The sequence below is a fragment of the Bufo bufo genome, chromosome 2 (assembly GCF_905171765.1).
Source record: "Bufo bufo chromosome 2, aBufBuf1.1, whole genome shotgun sequence".
Lineage (NCBI taxonomy): Eukaryota > Metazoa > Chordata > Amphibia > Anura > Bufonidae > Bufo > Bufo bufo.
The window spans coordinates 38,718,020-38,741,514 of record NC_053390.1 but is presented as its reverse complement, the minus strand read 5'-3'; the positions used below and the strand labels follow the sequence as shown (position 1 = coordinate 38,741,514).

At 44.2% G+C, this 23,495-nt stretch overlaps 1 protein-coding gene across 1 annotated transcript in view; it reads left to right on the top strand.

Moving 5' to 3' along the window:
- EGFLAM (EGF like, fibronectin type III and laminin G domains) overlaps positions 1-23,495 on the top strand; it is a 129,256-nt gene that overhangs the window by 71,425 nt on the left and 34,336 nt on the right. The window contains exons 8-12 of the mRNA XM_040420956.1: positions 13,506-13,621; positions 16,939-17,365; positions 21,546-21,646; positions 22,535-22,635; positions 23,103-23,247. Of these exons, the coding sequence (XP_040276890.1) occupies positions 13,506-13,621; positions 16,939-17,365; positions 21,546-21,646; positions 22,535-22,635; positions 23,103-23,247 (890 nt within the window). The remainder of the gene's footprint in view (positions 1-13,505; positions 13,622-16,938; positions 17,366-21,545; positions 21,647-22,534; positions 22,636-23,102; positions 23,248-23,495) is intronic.

Here is a 23,495-nt window from a genome sequence, read left to right as displayed (position 1 = left end):
GGAATTCGGGAACTATGGGGATATGTGGGGTTTTGAGGTGTTTTCTGTGTTTTGGGGAAAAATGTGTGTTTTCTGACTGTGAGTGATTAAGCTAGCCCATTATGTTGGTAATTGTATCACAGGCAGAGCCCATTGTGTTTTGGTAATTGTATTTGGTTGATTGTGTCAAAGACAATGCCTATTCTGTTATTGATTGCGTCACAGACAATGCCATTGTGTTTGTTAATTGCATCACAGACAATGCCATTGTGTTTGTTGAATGTATAGTTTTTGTGTTTAAACTGTAAGGATTGGCTGCTATGTTATGTCCTCAGTTCCCAACCAGGTCCACGGGGTGGTACCCTTGTTGGAAAATGTGTATATAAGTCAATGCTTGTGTGTTCAATAAAGAGTTCCTGTTTTACCCTTCATCATGTTGAGGCTGGTGTTTGGGTAACTGATCGACACTGGAGATTGCTGTACGCTGAAGATTTGCTATACTCCCCTGGCTATAAATACTAGCTCTTGTAAGAGCTGCTCCTGTTCCTTGTTCCTGTAATGGTTTTGGTATAGAGCGAAGTGCTTGGAGTCCTCAGGAAGCGCTAGGAGCATCCATCAACGGAGGTACCCAGTCAGGGTTGCCAGGAGATCCGTTACAGAGGGCATCACAGGACCCGAGTTTCCCTTACTATAGGGGTGCAGGGTAATGGCAGATCTAGCCCATGCTGCTGTATTGAAAGTTGAGGCGGGGTGCCATTTCACTTAGGCATTAAATAGACTTAGAAATGCCTCTGCTCTCTCCTTCTTGGTCACTGTCTGCCAGACATGATGGAAGTTACAGGATTCCCCACATATCAAATGTATGATATATGCCATGGATGTGCCATACATGCCATCAATTTTTGAACTATTCATCTACCATATGTCTTGAGTTTGTAGTGCTAGCTCTAGTGCCTATGGGCTGTCATGTGGATGTAGTTTGTAGTTCTAGCTCTAGAGCCTATGGGCTCTCATGTGGATGTGGTTTGTAGTGCTAGCTGTAGTGCCTATGGTCTATGTGGATGTGGTTTGTAGTGCTAGTCCTAGTGCCTATGGCTTGTCATGTGGATGTAGTTTGTAGTGCTAGTGCCTATGGCCTGTTATGTGGATGTAGTTTGTAGTTCTAGCTCTAGTGCCTATGGGCTGTCATGTGGATGTAGTTTGTAGTGCTAGCTCTAGTGCCTATGTCTTGTCATGTGGATGTGGTTTGTAGTTGTAGCTCTAGAGCCTATGGCTTGTCATGTGGATGTAGTTTGTAGTGCTAGCTCTAGTGCCTATGGGCTGTCATGTGGATGTGGTTTGTAGTTGTAGCTCTAGAGCCTATGGCTTGTCATGTGGATGTAGTTTGTAGTGCTGGCTCTAGTGCCTATGGGCTGTCATGTGGATGTAGTTTGTAGTGCTAGCTCTAGTGCCCATGGGCTGTCATGTGGATGTAGTTTGTAGTGCTGGCTCTAGTGCCCATGGGCTGTCATGTGGATGTAGTTTGTAGTGCTAGCTCTAGTGCCCATGGGCTGTCATGTGGATGTAGTTTGTAGTTCTAGCTCTAGTGCCCATGGCCTGTCATGTGGATGTAGTTTGTAGTTCTAGCTTTAGTGCCTATGGGCTGTCACGTGGATGTAGTTTGTAGTGCTGGCTCTAGCGCCTATGGGCTGTCATGTGGATGTAGTTTGTAGTGCTAGCTCTAGTGCCTATGAGCTGTCATGTGGATGTAGTTTGTAGTGCTGGCTCTAGCGCCTATGGCCTGTCACGTGGATGTAGTTTGTAGTGCTGGCTCTAGCGCCTATGGGCTGTCATGTGGATGTAGTTTGTAGTGCTAGCTGTAGTGCCTATGAGCTGTCATGTGGATGTAGTTTGTAGTGCTGGCTCTAGCGCCTATGGCCTGTCACGTGGATGTAGTTTGTAGTACTGGCTCTAGTGCTTATGGGCTGTCATGTGGATGTAGTTTGTAGTGCTAGCTCTAGTGCCTAAGGGCTGTCATGTGGATGTAGTTTGTAGTGCTGGCTCTAGTGCTTATGGGCTGTCATGTGGATGTAGTTTGTAGTGCTGGCTCTAGTGCCTATGGGCTGTCATGTGGATGTAGTTTGTAGTTTTAGCTTTAGTGCCTATGGGCTGTCACGTGGATGTAGTTTGTAGTGTTAGCTCTAGAGCCTATGGGCTGTCATGTGGATGTAGTTTGTAGTGTTAGCTCTAGAGCCTATGGGCTGTCATGTGGATGTAGTTTGTAGTGCTGGCTCTAGTGCCTAAGGGCTGTCATGTGGATGTAGTTTGTAGTGCTGGCTCTAGTGCCTATGGGCTGTCATGTGGATGTAGTTTGTAGTGCTGGCTCTAGCGCCTATGGGCTGTCATGTGGATGTAGTTTGTAGTGCTAGCTCTAGCGCCTATGGCCTGTCATGTGGATGTAGTTTGTAGTGCTGGCTCTAGTGCCTATGGGCTGTCATGTGGATGTAGTTTGTAGTTCTAGCTCTAGTGCCTATGGGCTGTCATGTGGATGTAGTTTGTAGTGCTAGCTCTAGTGCCTATGGGCTGTCATGTGGATGTAGTTTGTAGTACTGGCTCTAGTGCTTATGGGCTGTCATGTGGATGTAGTTTGTAGTGCTGGCTCTAGTGCCTATGGGCTGTCATGTGGATGTAGTTTGTAGTTCTAGCTTTAGTGCCTATGGGCTGTCACGTGGATGTAGTTTGTAGTGCTGGCTCTAGCGCCTATGGCCTGTCACGTGGATGTAGTTTGTAGTGCTGGCTTTAGTGCCTATGGGCTTTCATGTGGATGTAGTTTGTAGTTCTAGCTCTAGTGCCTATGGGCTGTCACGTGGATGTAGTTAGTAGTGCTGGCTCTAGTGCCTATAGGATATCATGTGGATGTAGTTTGTAGTGCTGGCTCTAGTGCCTATGGGCTGTCATGTGGATGTAGTTGTAGTGCTAGCTCTAAGTGCCTATGAGCTGTCATGTGGATGTAGTTTGTAGTGCTGGCTCTAGCGCCTATGGCCTGTCACGTGGATGTAGTTTGTAGTGCTGGCTCTAGCGCCTATGGGCTGTCATGTGGATGTAGTTTGTAGTGCTGGCTCTAGTGCCTATGAGCTGTCATGTGGATGTAGTTTGTAGTGCTGGCTCTAGCGCCTATGGCCTGTCACGTGGATGTAGTTTGTAGTGATGGCTCTAGCGCCTATGGGCTGTCATGTGGATGTAGTTTGTAGTGCTGGCTCTAGTGCCTATGGGCTGTCATGTGGATGTAGTTTGTAGTGCTAGCTCTAGTGCCTATGGGCTGTCATGTGGATTTAGTTAGTAGTGCTGGCTCTAGTGCCTATAGGATATCATGTGGATGTAGTTTGTAGTGCTGGCTGTAGAGCCTATGGGCTGTCATGTGGATGTAGTTTGTAGTGCTGGCTCTAGTGCCTATAGGATATCATGTGGATGTAGTTTGTAGTGCTGGCTCTAGAGCCTATGGGCTGTCATGTGGATGTAGTTTGTAGTGCTGGCTCTAGTGCCTATGGGCTGTCATGTGGATGTAGTTTGTAGTGCTGGCTCTAGTGCCTATAGGATATGATGTGGATGTAGTTTGTAGTGCTGGCTCTAGAGCCTAAAGGATATCATGTGGATGTAGTTTGTAGTGCTGGCTCTAGTGCCCATGGGCTGTCATGTGGATGTAGTTTGTAGTGCTAGCTCTAGTGCCTATGAGCTGTCATGTGGATGTAGTTTGTAGTGCTGGCTCTAGCGCCTATGGCCTGTCACGTGGATGTAGTTTGTAGTGCTGGCTCTAGCGCCTATGGGCTGTCATGTGGATGTAGTTTGTAGTGCTGGCTCTAGTGCCTATGAGCTGTCATGTGGATGTAGTTTGTAGTGCTGGCTCTAGCGCCTATGGCCTGTCACGTGGATGTAGTTTGTAGTGCTGGCTCTAGCGCCTATGGCCTGTCATGTGGATGTAGTTTGTAGTGCTGGCTCTAGTGCCTATGGGCTGTCATGTGGATGTAGTTTGTAGTGCTGGCTCTAGTGCCTATGGGCTGTCATGTGGATGTAGTTTGTAGTGCTAGCTCTAGTGCCTATGGGCTGTCATGTGGATTTAGTTAGTAGTGCTGGCTCTAGTGCCTATAGGATATCATGTGGATGTAGTTTGTAGTGCTGGCTGTAGAGCCTATGGGCTGTCATGTGGATGTAGTTTGTAGTGCTGGCTCTAGTGCCTATAGGATATGATGTGGATGTAGTTTGTAGTGCTGGCTGTAGAGCCTATGGGCTGTCACGTGGATGTAGTTTGTAGTGCTGGCTCTAGCGCCTATGGGCTGTCATGTGGATGTAGTTTGTAGTGCTGGCTCTAGTGCCTATGGGCTGTCATGTGGATGTAGTTTGTAGTGCTGGCTCTAGTGCCTATGAGCTGTCATGTGGATGTAGTTTGTAGTGCTGGCTCTAGCGCCTATGGGCTGTCATGTGGATGTAGTTTGTAGTGCTGGCTCTAGTGCCTATGGGCTGTCATGTGGATGTAGTTTGTAGTGCTGGCTCTAGTGCCTATGGGCTGTCATGTGGATGTAGTTAGTAGTGCTGGCTCTAGCGCCTATGGGCTGTCATGTGGATGTAGTTTGAAAGTGCTGGCTCTAGTGCCTATGGGCTGTCATGTGGATTTAGTTTGTAGTGCTGGCTCTAGTGCCTATGGGCTCTCATGTGGATGTAGTTAGTAGTGCTGGCTCTAGAGCCTATGGGCTGTCATGTGGATGTAGTTTGTAGTGCTGTCTCTAGCGCCTATAGGATATCATGTGGATGTAGTTAGTAGTGCTGGCTCTAGCGCCTATGGGCTGTCATGTGGATGTAGTTTGAAAGTGCTGGCTCTAGTGCCTATGGGCTGTCATGTGGATTTAGTTTGTAGTGCTGGCTCTAGTGCCTATGGGCTCTCATGTGGATGTAGTTAGTAGTGCTGGCTCTAGAGCCTATGGGCTGTCATGTGGATGTAGTTTGTAGTGCTGTCTCTAGCGCCTATAGGATATCATGTGGATGTAGTTTGTAGTGCTGGCTCTAGCGCCTATAGGATATCATGTGGATGTAGTTTGTAGTGCTAGCTCTAGCGCCTATGGCCTGTCATGTGGATGTAGTTTGTAGTGCTGGCTCTAGTGCCTATGGGCTGTCATGTGGATGTAGTTTGTAGTGCTGGCTCTAGTGCCTATGAGCTGTCATGTGGATGTAGTTTGTAGTGCTGGCTCTAGCGCCTATGGGCTGTCATGTGGATGTAGTTTGTAGTGCTGGCTCTAGTGCCTATGGGCTGTCATGTGGATGTAGTTTGTAGTGCTGGCTCTAGTGCCTATGGGCTGTCATGTGGATGTAGTTAGTAGTGCTGGCTCTAGCGCCTATGGGCTGTCATGTGGATGTAGTTTGAAAGTGCTGGCTCTAGTGCCTATGGGCTGTCATGTGGATTTAGTTTGTAGTGCTGGCTCTAGTGCCTATGGGCTGTCATGTGGATGTAGTTAGTAGTGCTGGCTCTAGAGCCTATGGGCTGTCATGTGGATGTAGTTTGTAGTGCTGGCTCTAGCGCCTATAGGATATCATGTGGATGTAGTTTGTAGTGCTGGCTCTAGTGCCTATGGGCTGTCATGTGGATGTAGTTTGTAGTGCTGGCTCTAGAGCCTAAAGGATATCATGTGGATGTAGTTTGTAGTGCTGGCTCTAGTGCCTATGGGCTGTCATGTGGATGTAGTTTGTAGTGCTGTCTCTAGCGCCTATAGGATATCATGTGGATGTAGTTTGTAGTGCTGGCTCTAGTGCCTATGAGCTGTCATGTGGATGTAGTTTGTAGTGCTGGCTCTAGTGCCTATGGGCTGTCATGTGGATGTAGTTAGTAGTGCTGGCTCTAGAGCCTATGGGCTGTCATGTGGATGTAGTTTGTAGTGCTGTCTCTAGCGCCTATAGGATATCATGTGGATGTAGTTTGTAGTGCTGGCTCTAGAGCCTATGGGCTATCATGTGGATGTTCATTCCTTAGTTGCTCAGTGGATTCACCTGTTGTTATATTGCAAATAGTATTGGGAATGGGTGTCACATTCACAAGATGTTTTAGGAATTGCCACGACTATTTGTAAGTTGCATGTGGACTGTCTTGTGGGTGTTTCTACACAGGCGCAGGTGTAACATGCACAACATACAAACACAATTAAATCTATCCGGTAAATCTAGGCCGCTAATAAAACTGCTGAAGACATAAATAAATAAGACATATTTGTTCAATTTCTCTTTACGAGAAGAAATAGAAAGAAGGCGGTGGTGCCGTCCTTGTCTCCAGATGTGTCTCATTATTCCACAGCCTCAGTAAAATCCACCAGAATGTCCTATTTACACGCCTGGAAGTGGCTGCAGCGACCAGCACGGCCTCTGATTGCCTGCGAATTAAATCATACAAAACTTCACATCGATTTGCTGAAGGCTGTGATGGGTCTAACAAGGAGGAAGGGGGATGTTTATTAAAAATGGGGTCCCAGGAGACCCCGCCATGTACTGTCTGCTCCCCCCTGAGGCTGATTCTCATTTCAAGAGAAATAGTCATAGACATTTCTGTGTTTGGGGACAAGTAAATCTCCCCCGTGAGACTTGTTATTCTAGACTCTGCAAAAGCAGTGAAAAAAAAACTCTGCATTTTGCTCTAAAGTATTTCAAAACTTTTTCTGTAAATTTTACAACTCTGGTTTCATCACAGTCAGCTAGTTATACAGTTTTTCTACAATCGAAGGATAAGTCCATTTTTGCAACCAGTTACAGTGATGTCACAATACAGAGATAATAAACACAGTGATGTCACAGTACAGGGATAATAAACACAGTGATGTCACAGTACAGGATAATATACACAGTGATGTCACAGTACAGAGATAATAAACACAGTGATGTCACAGTACAGGGATAATAAACACAGTGATGTCACAGTACAGGATAATATACACAGTGATGTCACAATACAGAGATAATAAACACAGTGATGTCACAGTACAGGGATAATAAACACAGTGATGTCACAGTACAGGATAATATACACAGTGATGTCACAATACAGAGATAATAAACACAGTGATGTCACAGTACAGGGATAACAAACACAGTAATGTCACAGTACAGGGATCACAAACACAGTGATGTCACAGTACAGGGACAATAAACACAGTGATGTCACAGTACAGGGACAATAAACACAGTGATGTCACAGTACAGAGATAATAAACACAGTGATGTCACAGTACAGGGATAATAAACACAGTGATGTCACAGTACAGGGACAATAAACACAGTGATGTCACAGTACAGGGAAAATAAACACAGTGATGTCACAGTACAGGGATAATAAACACAGTGATGTCACAGTACAGGGATAATAAACACAGTGATGTCACAGTACAGGGAAAATAAACACAGTGATGTCACAGTAAAGAGAAAATAAACACAGTGATGTCACAGTACAGGATAAAAAACACAGTGATGTCACAGTACAGTGATAACAAACACAGTGATGTCACAGTAAAGAGATAACAAACACAGTGATGTCACAGTACAGGGATAATAAACACAATGATGTCACAGTACATAGATAATAAACAAAGTGATGTCACAGTAAAGAGATAATAAACAAAGTGATGTCACAGTACAGGGATAATAAACACAGTGATGTCACAGTACAGGGATAATAAACACAGTGATGTCACAGTACAGGGATAATAAACAAAGTGATGTCACAGTACAGGAATAATAAACACAGTGATGTCACAGTACAGGATAATAAACACAGTGATGTCACAGTACAGGATAATAAACACAGTGATGTCACAGTACAGGGATAATAAACTCAGTGATGTCACAGTACAGGATAATACACAAAGTGATGTCACAGTACAGTGATAACAAACACAGTGATGTCACAGTACAGAGATAATAAACACAGTGATGTCACAGTACAGAGATAATAAACACAGTGATGTCACAGTACAGGAATAATAAACACAGTGATGTCACAGTACAGGATAATAAACACAGTGATGTCACAGTACAGTGATAACAAACACAGTGATGTCACAGTAAAGAGATAACAAACACAGTGATGTCACAGTACAGGGATAATAAACACAGTGATGTCACAGTACAGGGATAATAAACACAGTGATGTCACAGTACAGGGATAATAAACACAATGATGTCACAGTACATGGATAATAAACAAAGTGATGTCACAGTAAAGAGATAATAAACAAAGTGATGTCACAGTACAGTGATAATAAACACAGTGATGTCACAGTACAGGGATAATAAACACAGTGATGTCACAGTATGGAGATAATAAACACAGTGATGTCATTGTACAGAGATAATAAACACAGTGATGTCACAGTATGGAGATAATAAACAAAGTGATGTCACAGTATGGAGATAATAAACAAAGTGATGTCACAGTACAGGAATAATAAACACAGTGATGTCACAGTATGGAGATAATAAACACAGTGATGTCACAGTACAGGGATAATAAACACAGTGATGTCACAGTATGGAGATAATAAACACAGTGATGTCACAGTACAGGGATAATAAACACAGTGATGTCATTGTACAGAGATAATAAACACAGTGATGTCACAGTACAGGATAATAAACACAGTGATGTCACAGTACAGGGATAATAAACACAGTGATGTCACAGTACAGGGATAACAAACACAGTGATGTCACAGTACAGGGATAATAAACACAGTGATGTCACAGTAAAGGGATAATAAACACAGTGATGTCACAGTACAGGGATAATAAACACAGTGATGTCATTGTACAGAGATAATAAACACAGTGATGTCACAGTACAGGATAATAAACACAGTGATGTCACAGTACAGGGATAATAAACACAGTGATGTCACAGTACAGGGATAACAAACACAGTGATGTCACAGTACAGGGATAATAAACACAGTGATGTCACAGTAAAGGGATAATAGAAACAGTGATGTCACAGTACAGGGATAATAAACACAATGATGTCACAGTACATGGATAATAAACAAAGTGATGTCACAGTAAAGAGATAATAAACAAAGTGATGTCACAGTACAGTGATAATAAACACAGTGATGTCACAGTACAGGGATAATAAACACAGTGATGTCACAGTATGGAGATAATAAACACAGTGATGTCATTGTACAGAGATAATAAACACAGTGATGTCACAGTATGGAGATAATAAACAAAGTGATGTCACAGTATGGAGATAATAAACAAAGTGATGTCACAGTACAGGAATAATAAACACAGTGATGTCACAGTATGGAGATAATAAACACAGTGATGTCACAGTATGGAGATAATAAACACAGTGATGTCACAGTACAGAGATAATAAACACAGTGATGTCACAGTACAGGATAATAAACACAGTGATGTCACAGTACAGGGATAATAAACACAGTGATGTCACAGTACATGGATAATAAACACAGTGATGTCACAGTACAGGATAATAAACACAGTGATGTCACAGTACAGGGATAATAAACACAGTGATGTCACAGTAAAGAGATAAACACAGTGATGTCACAGTACAGAGATAATAAACACAGTGATCTCACAGTAAATACATAAGGCACACAAGTGAAGGTCACCATGGTGGTATAACCAACACGTGGTATATTACAGGGATAATTGAACACCTCTGGACCCTTTCCATCTGCACACAGTTATCACTAACTGCACCTTATGTCTCACAGGATAGTGGACCTCCTTATTTGTCAGATCCCCATGACTACTGCAATGCCTGATACCCTGGTATTTAAGCCCATTTTAAAGTGTTTGCTGTTTCTACTGTAAATTATAGAAAACACACCGTTGAGATGAATTTTGAGAATTTACTCCTCTCTGGTCAACTGACTGTTGTGCCCAGAACGTTTGTCAGGTCACTCAATGCCTGGTGGCCACATTACAAGCTACTGATGTAAACCCAAACCAGACACAACTCTGCCAGTATTCTACTGCTGTAAAGTAAGTTCAGGATGGTGGGTGGGCCCGATGTTACATCCACAATACAGACTGTTACACAAGGGTACAATGTCGCCTTCTGACCAAGGTCTAAGCTGTGGTCTCCAAACGGGCAGTGGAAGTGCTGGCACCAGGGGCACAATCCCAGGTCTCCAGCTATATTCGTGTGTTCCTCCTCCACCAGTGCTTGGTCCTGTGACTCTATGTGGTGCCCAACCTAAAAGCTTCTAGTCTACTGGATTGTTTTCTTCCAGAATCTAGTCGCCTTGCAACTTTCAGCACCAGGAGATTACCACCGAATGGCACATCGTGCGGTGTAAAACTACCGCAACGCGGTTCATTACTACAACCTCAATAGCAGTGATCAGCTCTGGACTTTATGTTTGATTTTCCTGCTGCGCAGTTTACTACGTCTGTGTAATCACCTCTGATCTGCCATTAATTGCTGTACAGGGGAATGACTCGGGAGGCGTCTTAGACACCATTGAGGGCGGCTTCTGCCTCTCAATCCATCACAACTGTATGAAAAGGTTATAAAAAGCAGGAAATACATATAACGGGGGAGGGGAGCAATGTCCGCATCGATCAGCCTTTTGAAGCGATCGTTATGTCCTTGTCGAGCACAATGCCCATTGTAGATGGCGTAATTGAATTCACTTCCAATGCTCATTGTATTGATTGACAAAAAAAAATCTGAAATGTCTCTCTGTGCTGAGCTGCCACTGAGCTTTTGCATGTACAATAGGCACAGGTGACGGCGGCATATGTACTGCATGATAGCCATAGGGTCTGTATTTTCCCAGCATTTTCATGCAGATGCCACTAGGGGGAGCTCACTTTACAAAGATTTTACAGCTCCCATTGAGTTGAATACAAGCTGTAACTCCATGTGCAGTGAGCGCCCTCTAGTGGTGCTATATAAATACATATACAGTGAGCTCCCCATCGTGGCGCCTGTATAAAACCATATGTAGTGAGCCCCACCCCCCAGTGGTGGCTGTCGAAATCCTTATACAGCTAACTCCCCCTAGTGTAGCTGCATAAATGCATAAATCCATGTGTAGTGAGCTCCCCCTAGTGGTGGCTGTATAAATCCATATACAGTGAGTTCCCTCTAGTAGTAGCTGTATAAATCCATGTGTAGTGAGCTCCCGCTAGTGGTGGCTGTATGAATCCATGTATAGTGAGCTCCCCCTAGTGCTGGCTGTATAAATCCATGTGTAGTGAGCTCCCCCTAGTGGTGGCTGTATAAATCCATGTGTAGTGAGCTCCCCCTAGTGGTGGCTGTATAAATTAATTGGTAGTGACTAGAGATGAGCCAATTTCATATTTTGAAATTCGTTCACGCTTCGCTCTTGCAACTATTTAGAAATACACATTTAGTAATACTGCCATATACAGTACCTACTCACCTAGCTAATCATGTACACTTTTTAAAAGGCTGGGGGCAGCGTAAAATCACAAAAGGCAGAAAAATGATATACCTGTAAGCCAAAATTTGCAACACATGACTGTGAAACTGGCATACAGGGCTTGAAAAATTTCCTCAAAGAACTAAATGATAAAATTCGGGCTATCTGCAGCCACCACTAGGAGGAGCTCTCTGCATATAAATTTATACAGCCACCACTAGGGGGAGCTCACTACACATGGAATTTTACAGCCACCACTAGGGGGAGCTCAGTACATATAGATTTCTACAGCCACCACTAGGGGGAGCTCACTGCATATAGATTTATACAGCCACCATTAGGGGGAGCTCACTGCATATGGATTTATACAGCCACCACTAGAGGGAGCTCACTGTGTATGGATTTATACAGCAACCAATAGGGGAAGTTCACTTCCGATGGATTTATACAGCTACTACTAGAGGGAACTCACTGTATGTGGATGTATACAGCCCCCTAGGGGGAGATCACTACCAACGAATTTATACAGCCACCACTAGGGAGAGCTCACTGCATATAGATTTATACAGCCACCACTAGGGGGAGCTTACTACTAGAGATGAGCGAATTTCCGCTTATGAAATTCTTTAAAACTTCATTTGGTGGTAAAAGGTGAAGTGCGTTATGGATTCTGTTACCACGGACCATAACGCAATACTATGACGGAATGCATAACGGAATGCGTTTAGAGGCATTCCGTTATTCATTCCCTCATAATAGAAGTCTATGGGCTGCATAACGTTAAGAGGACTCCCCTGCATAACGGAAACGGGACGGAACGGTTTTGCAGCCCATAGACTTCTATTATGACGGAATGAATAACGGAATTGCGTTATGGTCCGTGGTAACGGAATCAATAACGCAATTCATCTTTTACCACCAAATTAAGTTTTAAAGAATTTCATAAGCGGAAATTCGCTCATCTCTAGTAGTGAGCTCCCACTAGTGGTTGCTGTATAAATCCATACACAGTGAGCTCTCCCTAGTGGTGGCTGTATAAATTCGTTGGTAGTGATCTCCCCCTAGTGGGGGCTGTATACATCCACATACAGTGAGTTCCCTCTAGTAGTAGCTATATAAATCCATCGGAAGTGAACTTCCCCTATTGGTTGCTGTATAAATCCATACACAGTGAGCTCCCTCTAGTGGTGGCTGTATAAATCCATATGCAGTGAGCTCCCCCTAGTGGTGGCTGTATAAATCTATATGTAGTGAGCTCCCCCTAGTGGTGGCTGTAAAATTCCATGTGTAGTGAGCTCCCCCTAGTGGTGGCTGTATAAATCTATATGCAGTGAGCTCTCCCTAGTGGTGGCTGTATAAATTTATATGCAGAGAGCTCCCCCTAGTGGTGGCTGCAGATAGCCAGAATTTTATCATTTAGTTCTTTGAGGAAACTTTTCAAGCCCTGTATGCCAGTTTCACAGAGTCATGTGTTGAAAATTTTGGGTTACAGGTATATCATTTTTCTGCCTTTTGTGATTTTTCGCTGCCTCATCCATTTAAAAAGTGTACATGATTATATAGGTGAGTAGGTACTGTATATGGCAGTATTACTAAATGTGTATTTCTAAATAGTTGCAAGAGTTATCCAAAAAAGGGGGGCAAACCAAAAAAGGGAGTAATATCTTTTGACAAAAAGTGATGTTTAAAGATACAGCAAATTCATCAAATATTTGATACATTTAGCACAAATTCTGGCAATTAAAAATTCTGCTCATAGTAAATCTCCATCTCTATGATGATAAGCCAAGCAAAAGCCTTTTCCTCCTTCATACAGGCAACCCATTGATTTCATTGAGAACTGTGTAATACTTCATTTCTCCTCTGGAGGCGCTACAGGGAGATTGAACATGTAGTTTCCCCACAGATTATGTCTGAACTCTGCACAGCCCATGCTAAGCTGATCTTCAGGAGACCTTTTTTAACAAAAAGGAGAACCCCTTCAAGTTTAATTAAAATGAATGGGTGGGTCCATTTCATGTCCTGTTATATGGCAGTATACGATAGAGGTCAGTGCGGTCCTTTTACATCCTTTACGTCCTGAGTCTTCCATTGCAGGGAGTGATGAGCTGGGATCTGGAGGATATGTGGACGGATACGTGACAGACCCTAAAACCAGCGACGATGATGGATACAACATTGATGACTCTGACTACGATATCTATATAGATGATGTAAGTCCATGGCGTAGTGTTATTATGTTTATCATTTATATATTGTTACAATGTGACCAGAGGAACAAAAGCTTAGCCTGTCCACACTCACTTAAAGGGTTTGTCCACCTAACAGCAAGAAGTTTGGAGCCCTGATAGTTCAGCATATGATGCAGGCAGAGGGGTAACATGAAGCTCCTGGGCCCCTATTCACCAGATGGCGACCACTACTATCCATCCCATATAAATACACCCTTGGGTACTACTAAATCGGAGGTCAGGTACATCAAAGTCCATGGAGGTGTAGGGTCTAAATTCACTTTGGGGTTGAGTCTGGGGTCTTTATTTATTATGAGGTCAGGTCGCAGTTCTGAATTTAAGGAGTTGCCCAAGATTAAAAAACATGGCTGCTTTCTTTCAAAAACAGCACCCCTCCTGTCCATGGGCTGTGTCTTGTATTGCAGCACGGCTCCATTGAAATGAATGGAACTGCACTGAATACCACATACAACCTATGGACCTGTGTGGTGCTGTTTTTGTTTTTCTAATCCTGGAAAACTCCTTTAAGAGAGCACCTGTCAGGTGGATCAGGATCAACTCTATCAAACCAGACGAACTGCCTGGCAGGGTTAATCCTGCTGATTAAAATGATACCTGTCTTGTGAAAATCGGTTGCACCGTTCCTGAAAAAAAAAAAGATCTGGTGTGCAAATGTGGGTTTAAGTGCACCAAGGGTGGGATCTAGCCCCTCAGTGCACCTCACCTAGTTCTGGCCCCACCCTTCAGTGCACTGAAGACCTCATTTACATGGGGATTTTCACAGATTTTCACAAGACAGGTATCATTTTAATCGTCATCCCTACCAGGCAGTATGCCTGGTTTAATAGGGTTGATCCTACTTCTGAAAATTTTAATTTGGGAAAGAGATAGTCCAAGAGGAGCATAATGTGTTTGTTGGGGGTGCAAGGCAAAATTTGCACTGGGACCCATAAGGCTCTAGGCATGCCGTTGTTGCCCACCTTCCTCAATACAAAAAACAATTTCATATATGAGGGAGAACAACTCATAGACTTGTATGTGCAGGTAATGTTGGATAATGGGGCGCGGGGGGGGGGGGGAGTGTTGGGGGGGTTAACATAAGATGTATGTACTGTGGAAATGGAAGACTTCAGTTCAATACCTTTAACCTTTACCGAGAGCGTCTGCGAGACGAGTGTGTATTGAAGCAAAGTCTTGAACTGATTTGCGGTCTGAGTTGACATATAAGAGATAGCGGGATAGGAAGTGACCGACGCCTCCGGTGTGATGTTCAAGGAGGTAAAGAGATTGAGTAAAGGTACTGTGTGCAGGAGAAAATCTTTATGAGCTGTAAAATAAGGTAGCAGTAGAAATAACCAGGGTTCCCCAAGTTTTCCCGTCTCCGCTCTGTTCTCTCTGTGTTGGTTTCCTATTGCCCGAGGGGAACTAAGTCAATACTGTGCAGTCTTGAGGATGTCAGAAACCTATGGGACTGTGTAAGCGCTCATCCTCAGGATTTGAATCCTGCTGGATATGCCAAGTGCTCAGAGGGTCAGAAACATCTGGGACCATGTAAGCACTGATCCTCGGGCTTTGAATCCTGCCGACTACGGCAAGTGTTTAAAGGGACAGAAACTTATGGGACTATGTAAGTGCTTTTATTCTCAAGCTTTTCATCTTATCAACTACGCTAGGTGTTCAAACGGTCAGAAACATATGGGACTATGTAAGTGCTGATCCTTAGTCACTAAATTCTGTCGACTACGCCAAGTGTTCAGAGGGACAGAAACTTATAGAATTGTGTAAGGGCGCATCTTTAAGCTTTAAATCCTGCTGACTATGTTAAGTGTTCAGAGGGTCAGTGTCACGGATGGTGTTGCAGAAAGCTGGAACTTATAAATAAACATCCGACTGGCTTGATCCCAAACTAAGGAGCATATGGGTGAGCCCTATAAAACCCCTAGAGCTCTCCCTGACTGCTATGCCCATGCAAACATCTTTATGGTAGACGATTGCATGCCCACGTACCTAATACTATGTGACACCTGAAAACCCTATAATAGTGAGGGGACACGACCACCTGCTCCCTGCACTTAATACGGACGGAATCAGGGTCACCTTGAATCAAGCCAGCAAGGAAACACAAATAAAGGAAACAGACTTATCTGAGGAATCAGGAGAAGCAGCCTCCGGCAGTGAACACAATCCAGGAAGTAGTATGAACCGCAAAGTGAGGCAGTATGGGAGGGAATATAAAGGGAGGCAATTAGTGTAAATAGGTGACAGCTGGGAGAAGGAAAGGAGATGACAAAATGAAACCAAAACAAAGAACGTCATGTAAGAGGTAGAGAAGAACGTCTGCCAGACTGGCGGTGACAGTCAGAAACGTCTGGGACCATGTAAGCACTGATCCTCTGGCTTTGAATCCTGCCGACTACGCCAAGTGTTCAGAGGGACAGAAACTTATGGGACTATGTAAGTGCTTTTATTCTCAAGCTTTTCATCTTATCAACTACGCCAGGCGTTTAAACGGTCAGAAACATATGGGACTGTGTAAGTGCTGATCCTTAGTCACTGAATCCTGTTGACTACGCCAAGTGTTCAGAGGGACAGAAACTTATAGGACTATGTAAGGGCGCATCTTTAAGCTTTAAATCCTGCTGACTATGTTAAGTGTTCAGAGGGTCAGAAACATCTGGGACCATGTAAGCACTGATCCTCGGGCTTTGAATCCTGCAGACTACGCCAAGTGTTCAGAGGGCCAGAAACCTATGGGACAATGTAAGCGCTCATCTTCAAGCTTTTGATCCTATCAACCACGCTAGGTGTTCAAACGGTCAGAAACTTATAGGACTGTGTAAGCGCGCATCCTTAAGCTTTGAATCCTGCCGACTATGTTAAGTGCTCAGAGAGTCAGAAACACATGAAGGCAGCAGGACTGTCTCTATACTGCAAATGCAGTTGCCAGTCCGTCTCTAAACATCTCATACGTAGGACTTTTGCCAGACACTTGACCCTCAATCTACTAGCATGAGTTATGGGACTGTGTACAGGTATGTGCTCATACTCAAGCTTTTAATCCTGTTGACTATGCCAAGAGAGTTAGAAACAGTCTCTATAATCCACAGGCAGTTGCCACTCAGTCTCTAAACACTCCAAACAGAGTACTTTTGCCAAACATTTGATCCTAGATACAAGACAGATTATTTCGAAACTCTAAATGTTCTAATAAACAGGCACGTCGGGTATAATGTTTAATGATCCTTGACTTCCTACTGGTTTTGTTTCTACCGTTCTCCTTTGCTTTTTTGTCTCTGAAGGTCAAACCCCTTACTCGTACCAGAGGTGGTAACAAGAAATTTGGGACAGAAACTAAGATGACTCCAGGGACCTACACAAAGATAATCCCTTTGAGAACAACCACCGCAGCTTCCAGTTCTATGGCAAAACCCACAAGTTCTTCAACTACGGCCACCACAACCACAACTAGAGCCACCACCACCGCTAGTGCCACTAGAACCAGAGCCACCACCACAACCAGAGCCACAACCAGATTCACCACCACAACCAGGACCACCACCACGAGGCCTGTGCGAAAGAATGCCATGGTTTCTCCTCCTAGACTTTTTGACTTGACGTGTGAGGAAACCGTCTGCCCAGCCGATAGCTTCTGCCTCAATGATTATGACCGCGGGGGATCACAATGCCACTGTAACCTCGGGAAAGCAGGAGAGACATGTGAACACGGTACGATTCTTTGCTCTACTTTATTATACTGATGTTGAGTTGCAGGGTGCTTTCTTCCCTGATTGTGTATAAAGCTAAATTCGGAATTCTGCTGCTCTATTGTTACCAGAGAGCGGTGCCTTCTAGGATCTGAGATGAATATTACACAGTTAAAGGGGGTTGTGTCATGAAGACCAGCTCTGTCTATAAGATGATCTGAGTGTCCACTGCTCAGGACTCACTTTCATGAGCCAGAATGGCTAGAGGAGGCTTACCCTGACAAAGTCTGTTTTCCGGGAGTGGGGGGTGCAGGGAATGGATTAGCTGATGGCACATGGCTGCAGTATGAGAGGAGTGGTTTTTGATGAGATATTAGAACAAAGTTGGATATTAACATGTCCATTATGTCACTGGAGAGGAGATAAACTCCAGGCTGGCCTTAAAAGGATGCTTGAGAGGGCCTGGATCTTAAAGGGATTCTGTCACCAGGTTTGACCCCTGTCAGCTAAACATATGCTGATGTTCAGGGCGCCTTCACGATTCCAAATGTGGGCTTCTAAATGTGATCCGTGGCCAAGGGGATGTCAGGGGATGTCAAGGGATGCAAGGTGCCCGCCGCACCCACCACCGTTCGTGCCCAGCGCCGCCTTTCCAGACTTCTGCGCCGCCTCCTAATCCTCTGTGCCACCTCTCGCTCTCGCTCCATCCCCCCTCCTCCTCCTGCTGTAAGATCTCGCTCTTGCGCACAGGACTCTGCCTGATGCGCCCGTGCGGACTTCTCCATTTGGCTTCTTACAGCGAAGTGCGCATGCGCCGGCACTTCGCTCAACCCCCTGTATGACCTGCACTCTGGCGCCAGCCTCTCAGAGCCCTGTGCGCACGCGCGAGATTTTACAGCAGGAGGAGGGGGGAGGGAGGGAGAGCGAGAGGCGGCACAGAGGATTAGGAGGCGGTGCAGAAGTCTGGAAAGGCGGCGCTGGGCACGAACGGCGGTGGGTGCGGCGGGCACCTTGCATCCCTTGACATCCCTTTAGGCACCTTATTTCTTTAAATGACAGGTTAGTAAAAGCAGTTTTTTAGCAAAATAAGGCCACGGATCACATTTAGAAGCCCACATTAGGAATCGTGAAGACGCCCTGAACATCAGCATATGTTTAGCTGACAGGGGTGAAACCTGGTGACAGAATCCCTTTAATATTGATTATATAGCGGTACTATTAAGACAGTGTGTGTCGCTGTTACTAGTTTACGGCATGTATGGAGATGCTATGTGCCTGCTCTATGGTGGTTCTATTTGAGCACTTTATGTTGGTATTTAGAGATGAGCGAATTTCATATATTGAAATTAGTTTTCGGTTCGTGTTGTGGTATTTACTAAATTGCGTTATGGATTCCGTTACCACGGACCATAACGCAATTTTAATGACGGAATGCACAACGGAATGCCTTTAGAGTCATTCCGTTATTCATTCCGTCATAATAGAAGTCTATGTCCTGCATAACGGATCCGTCCGGTTTCCATGATGCAGGAGAGTCCTCTCCGTTATGCAGCCCGTTATGACGGAATGAATAACGGAATGCCTCTAAAGGCATTCCATTATGGAATTGCGTTATGGTTCGTGGTAACGGAATCCATAACGCAATTCAGTAAAAAACGAATTTCAAAATATGAAATTCGCTCATCCCCATTGGTTTTGTCTGAGCACTGTATAGAAGTATTATTTGAGGACTGCGTGGTGGTATTGTTTGAGCACTGAATTGACAATCAACCAGGTATCAACCACGAAATGCATGGACAGTATATGTTTGCCAGAGCAGACCCCCTCCATCCTGACTCATAGAGGGGGTCCTAAACTATGACCTCCTTGTGCATCCATATATGACCTCTCAGCTTCATGTCACACAAAGTTGTGTCTAGTTTTAGGGTTGAATGCAGTGTGACTTGTTAATAATGAAATCAATGTGGGTACAGTGGTGGGTACTGGCTTCCCCAACCCCCCGCGGGCACACGACCTTCCCTGTAGCATCTGCCGCGTGTCCTAATCAATGGTGACCTGTATTGTGCTTACATAATAGACATCTCTGCAGCTGTCACTACAGATAGTCCAAAACTAACCAAGCCACAAACATAGCCCGGGCCAAAATGCACACTCAACTTTTCCAGGATCCTGAAAGGCAATTTTTAGATACAGTACTGGGTCGGCATTGTCATCTAGGTAAACACTGCTGCATTCACCCAGATAACCGAGAGATCTGCCAAGAGGGAAGCCACCCAGCTTTCCTTGATTCCTGAGCAGCAGGGCTGCGGATGTATCAATGCACAAGCAGGTAGATGCTCCACTCAGGAATCTGGGAAAGTAACCAGACCAGATGTGTGTAGCTGCTGCTGAGGGAGTCCATCAGAAGGTTTATGTATATCAGACCATTTATAGTGGGGTGTCCTTGCCCCTTGGTGTACCATCTGTCCCTCCCTGTGTCCATGAAGCTCCTGCTCTCGTCTAGCCCTGTAATCTCGCCCCTGTACCATGAGCCACAATTTGGATTAAATATACTGCGCATGCGCTGAAGCTGTGGTGCACGATGCAGGCATTAGATTATGGGGCCAGGTGAGAGCAGGATTCTGATGCCTGACTTGTCAGTCGCCTAAGGAAAGGAGGAGCTTCATGGACACAGGGATGGATAGGTGGTGCACCAAGCGGCTAGGGCCCGCCCTCAGTGCTCCAAACACCAAATAACCATAGTGGAACAAAATTTTTTTTTACTAAAAGCAGCTACAGATTAACGATAACGGTACTGTTTTAATTCACTGCTCACTCCCTACCAGCGATTATGAGCTATGAGAGTTCGGGTATGAAAAAAACATTTCCATCTCATATCATCAGGAGTTTTTAGTTCCAAAATCTGCACAGATTTTTTTTCAGGAGCTTAATGCATGCTGTGTTATTAGAGAGTTCAATGTATGCTGTAAGCTCCTGAGCTCCCTCTAGTGGTGGCTGTATATATCTGTATGTAGTAATCTCCTGAGCTCCCCCTAGTGGTGGCTGTATATATCTGTATGCAGTAATCTCCTGAGCTCCCTCTAGTGGTGGCTGCATATATCTATATGTAGTAATCTCCTGAGCTCCCTCTAGTGGTGGCTGTATATATCTGTATGTAGTAAGCTCCTGAGCTCCCTCTAGTGGTGTCTTTAAATATCTGTATGTAGTAATCTCCTGAGCTCCCTCTAGTGGTGGCTGTATATATCTGTATGCAGTAATCTCCTGAGCTCCCTCTAGTGGCGGCTGATTATATCTGTATGCAGTAATCTCCTGAGCTCCCTCTAGTGGTGGCTGTATATATCTGTATGCAGTAATCTCCTGAGCTTCCTCTAGTGGTGGCTGTGTATATCTGTATGCAGTAATCTCCTGAGCTCCCTCTACTGGTGGCTGTATATATCTGTATGCAGTAATCTCCTGAGCTCCCTCTAGTGGTGTCTGTAAATATCTGTATGCAGTAATCTCCTGAGCTCCCTCTAGTGGTGGCTGTATATATCTGTATGCAGTAATCTCTTGAGCTCCCTCTTGTGGTGGCTGTATATATCTGTATGCAGTAATCTCCTGAGCTCCCTCTAGTGGTGGCTGTATATATCTGTATGCAGTAATCTCCTGAGCTTCCTCTAGTGGTGGCTGTGTATATCTGTATGCAGTAATCTCTTGAGCTCCCTCTTGTGGTGGCTGTATATATCTGTATGCAGTAATCTCCTGAGCTTCCTCTAGTGGTGGCTGTATATATCTGTATGCAGTAATCTCTTGAGCTCCCTCTTGTGGTGGCTGTATATATCTGTATGCAGTAATCTCCTGAGCTCCCTCTAGTGGTGGCTGTATATATCTGTATGCAGTAATCTCCTGAGCTTCCTCTAGTGGTGGCTGTGTATATCTGTATGCAGTAATCTCCTGAGCTCCCTCTACTGGTGGCTGTATATATCTGTATGCAGTAATCTCCTGAGCTCCCCCTAGTGGTAGCTGCAGGTAGAAAGAATATTATTGTTTTTTATTTATATTTCCATGCTGGGGATTTTGAGAAATTGTAACCTATTTAGATATAAAAGAAAAGAGTTGACATTCGCCTTTAGATTAAAAAGTATTCCTCCCAGTTCTCCAAGTCGACTAAATTGACAAGGTGGAAAATGTTGAAATTTGTTACAATATGTTCTTTTTTTCAGATATTAATGTTCAGTATCCTCAGTTTTACGGTCACTCCTATATGACATTTGAACCACTGAAAAATTCATACCAGACCTTCCAAATTACAGTGGAATTTAAGGTAAGTCTATGTATGGTAATTTAGGATATGGCCACCCCAGAATTTTTCATGAGAAAAATCTTACTATAATCAATGGGACTATTAACAAAATAATTTCCCTATAAGAGTCAGATTCAAAGTGCACATCATATATAAGTTACTGTGAAAAAATGCAACCATTAAAGAGGTAAGCAGTGTAATTACACGCCATCCCATTCACTTCACTACAATGCTCACTGCTGTGATGTCGACGGCGAGCAGGTGAACAATAAAGGGAAAGCTGCGCTGCCACGGAGAGCGTCCTTCTCTTCAAACAGCTGATTGGTGGGGGTGCTGGGTGTTAGACCCCCGTGGATCTGATATTGATGACCTATCCTGAGAATAGGTCATCAATATTAAAATCCCGGGAAAACCCCTTTAACACAAAACACTACTGATTTTTCTGGGCAGATGTGTCCCTAAAAGCTTAGCTGAGCCCCTATAGCACATGGATCAGTTTGTTCTTTTTAGAGCTGTTTGCAGACCTTGATCAAGCAAGGGTTGCTTGAAAGTTTGAGTTTAGAAGCCTGCAGAATTGTGAAATTATTATTACAGAGCTACAGATTGTTGTCGTTCTTGTTATTATAATTTAAGGGGATGTACAGAGTTAGAAAAACATGGTTGCTTTCTTCTAAACACATCACCACCACATCCATGGATTGTAACTTATCCTTATTGCAATGAATTAGTATGAGCTGCAGTACCGCACCCAACCAGTGGACAAGTGTGGTGCTGTTTTTGGAATAAAGCAGCCATGTTTTTCTAATCCTTTTTTTCTAATCCCCTTTAAGGTTTAGTTATCAGTTTATTGTGGCATGTGATGATGTGGTTTTATGGGTCAGAATCTCATGTGTCTATCTTGGTCTTCAGGCTGATGGTGACGATGGCCTTCTTCTCTACTGTGGTGAAAATGAATATGGCCGGGGAGATTTTATGTCATTGGCTATTATTCGCAGGAGCGTCCAGTTTCGGTAAGCCACCTAGAGAAGACATTTTGCATCTGATTGGAGTTGTTCTAAAAAGTAAAACTTTTTTTGTTTTCTAAAAAAGGTAAAAAATTCTGTTTATAGAGGTCAGAGCTCAATTTTTCTGAAACAGAGCCCTAAACCCTCTGCATAAGCATAGCTATATGATAAAACTCTGTATACCTGTAGTCACCACTAAGGGGAGCTCAAGAGTTTACAACATACAGTGTTTGTATACAGTTTAAAGTATACAGTAAGTGTGAGCTCCCCCTAGTGGTGGCTGCAGGAAGCAGAAGTTTATCATATAACTAAATATATACAGGGGGGTTTGAGCTCTGTATCTACCAGAACATAGACCTCTGACCCCTATAACCATCAGGGAATTTTGGAGCTAAAAACAACATGATGAAGAAATGTAGAGATTCCCTTTAAGACAATGACACACCTTGTACAATTAACCTTCTCTTTTCCAGGTATAATTGCGGTACTGGGACAGCAGTCATCACTAGCGACAATAAAATCAAACCAGGCGCCTGGCACATTGTAACGCTGTACAGAGAAGGTCTTAATGGATGGATCCAGCTAGATAATGGGGCAGCAGTGTCTGGGAGATCACCGGTAAGATACCAAATACACAGCTGGGGGCAAAGTCTATGGCAGGACCCCAATTCTAAGACAATACAAGAGATCATATGAACCCAGTAACAATGTGGCACTGTGTCTAAATAAGACCGCCACACAGTGCCGAAATTACAGCGCTATGCAAAGCATGTGACCACATGGCTCTTGTAGGGTGAAGGAAGTCTTTAGATGATGGGGGCCAGAGGTCAATCTAGGAGCTCATGAAAGTGCAAGATGCAATTTGT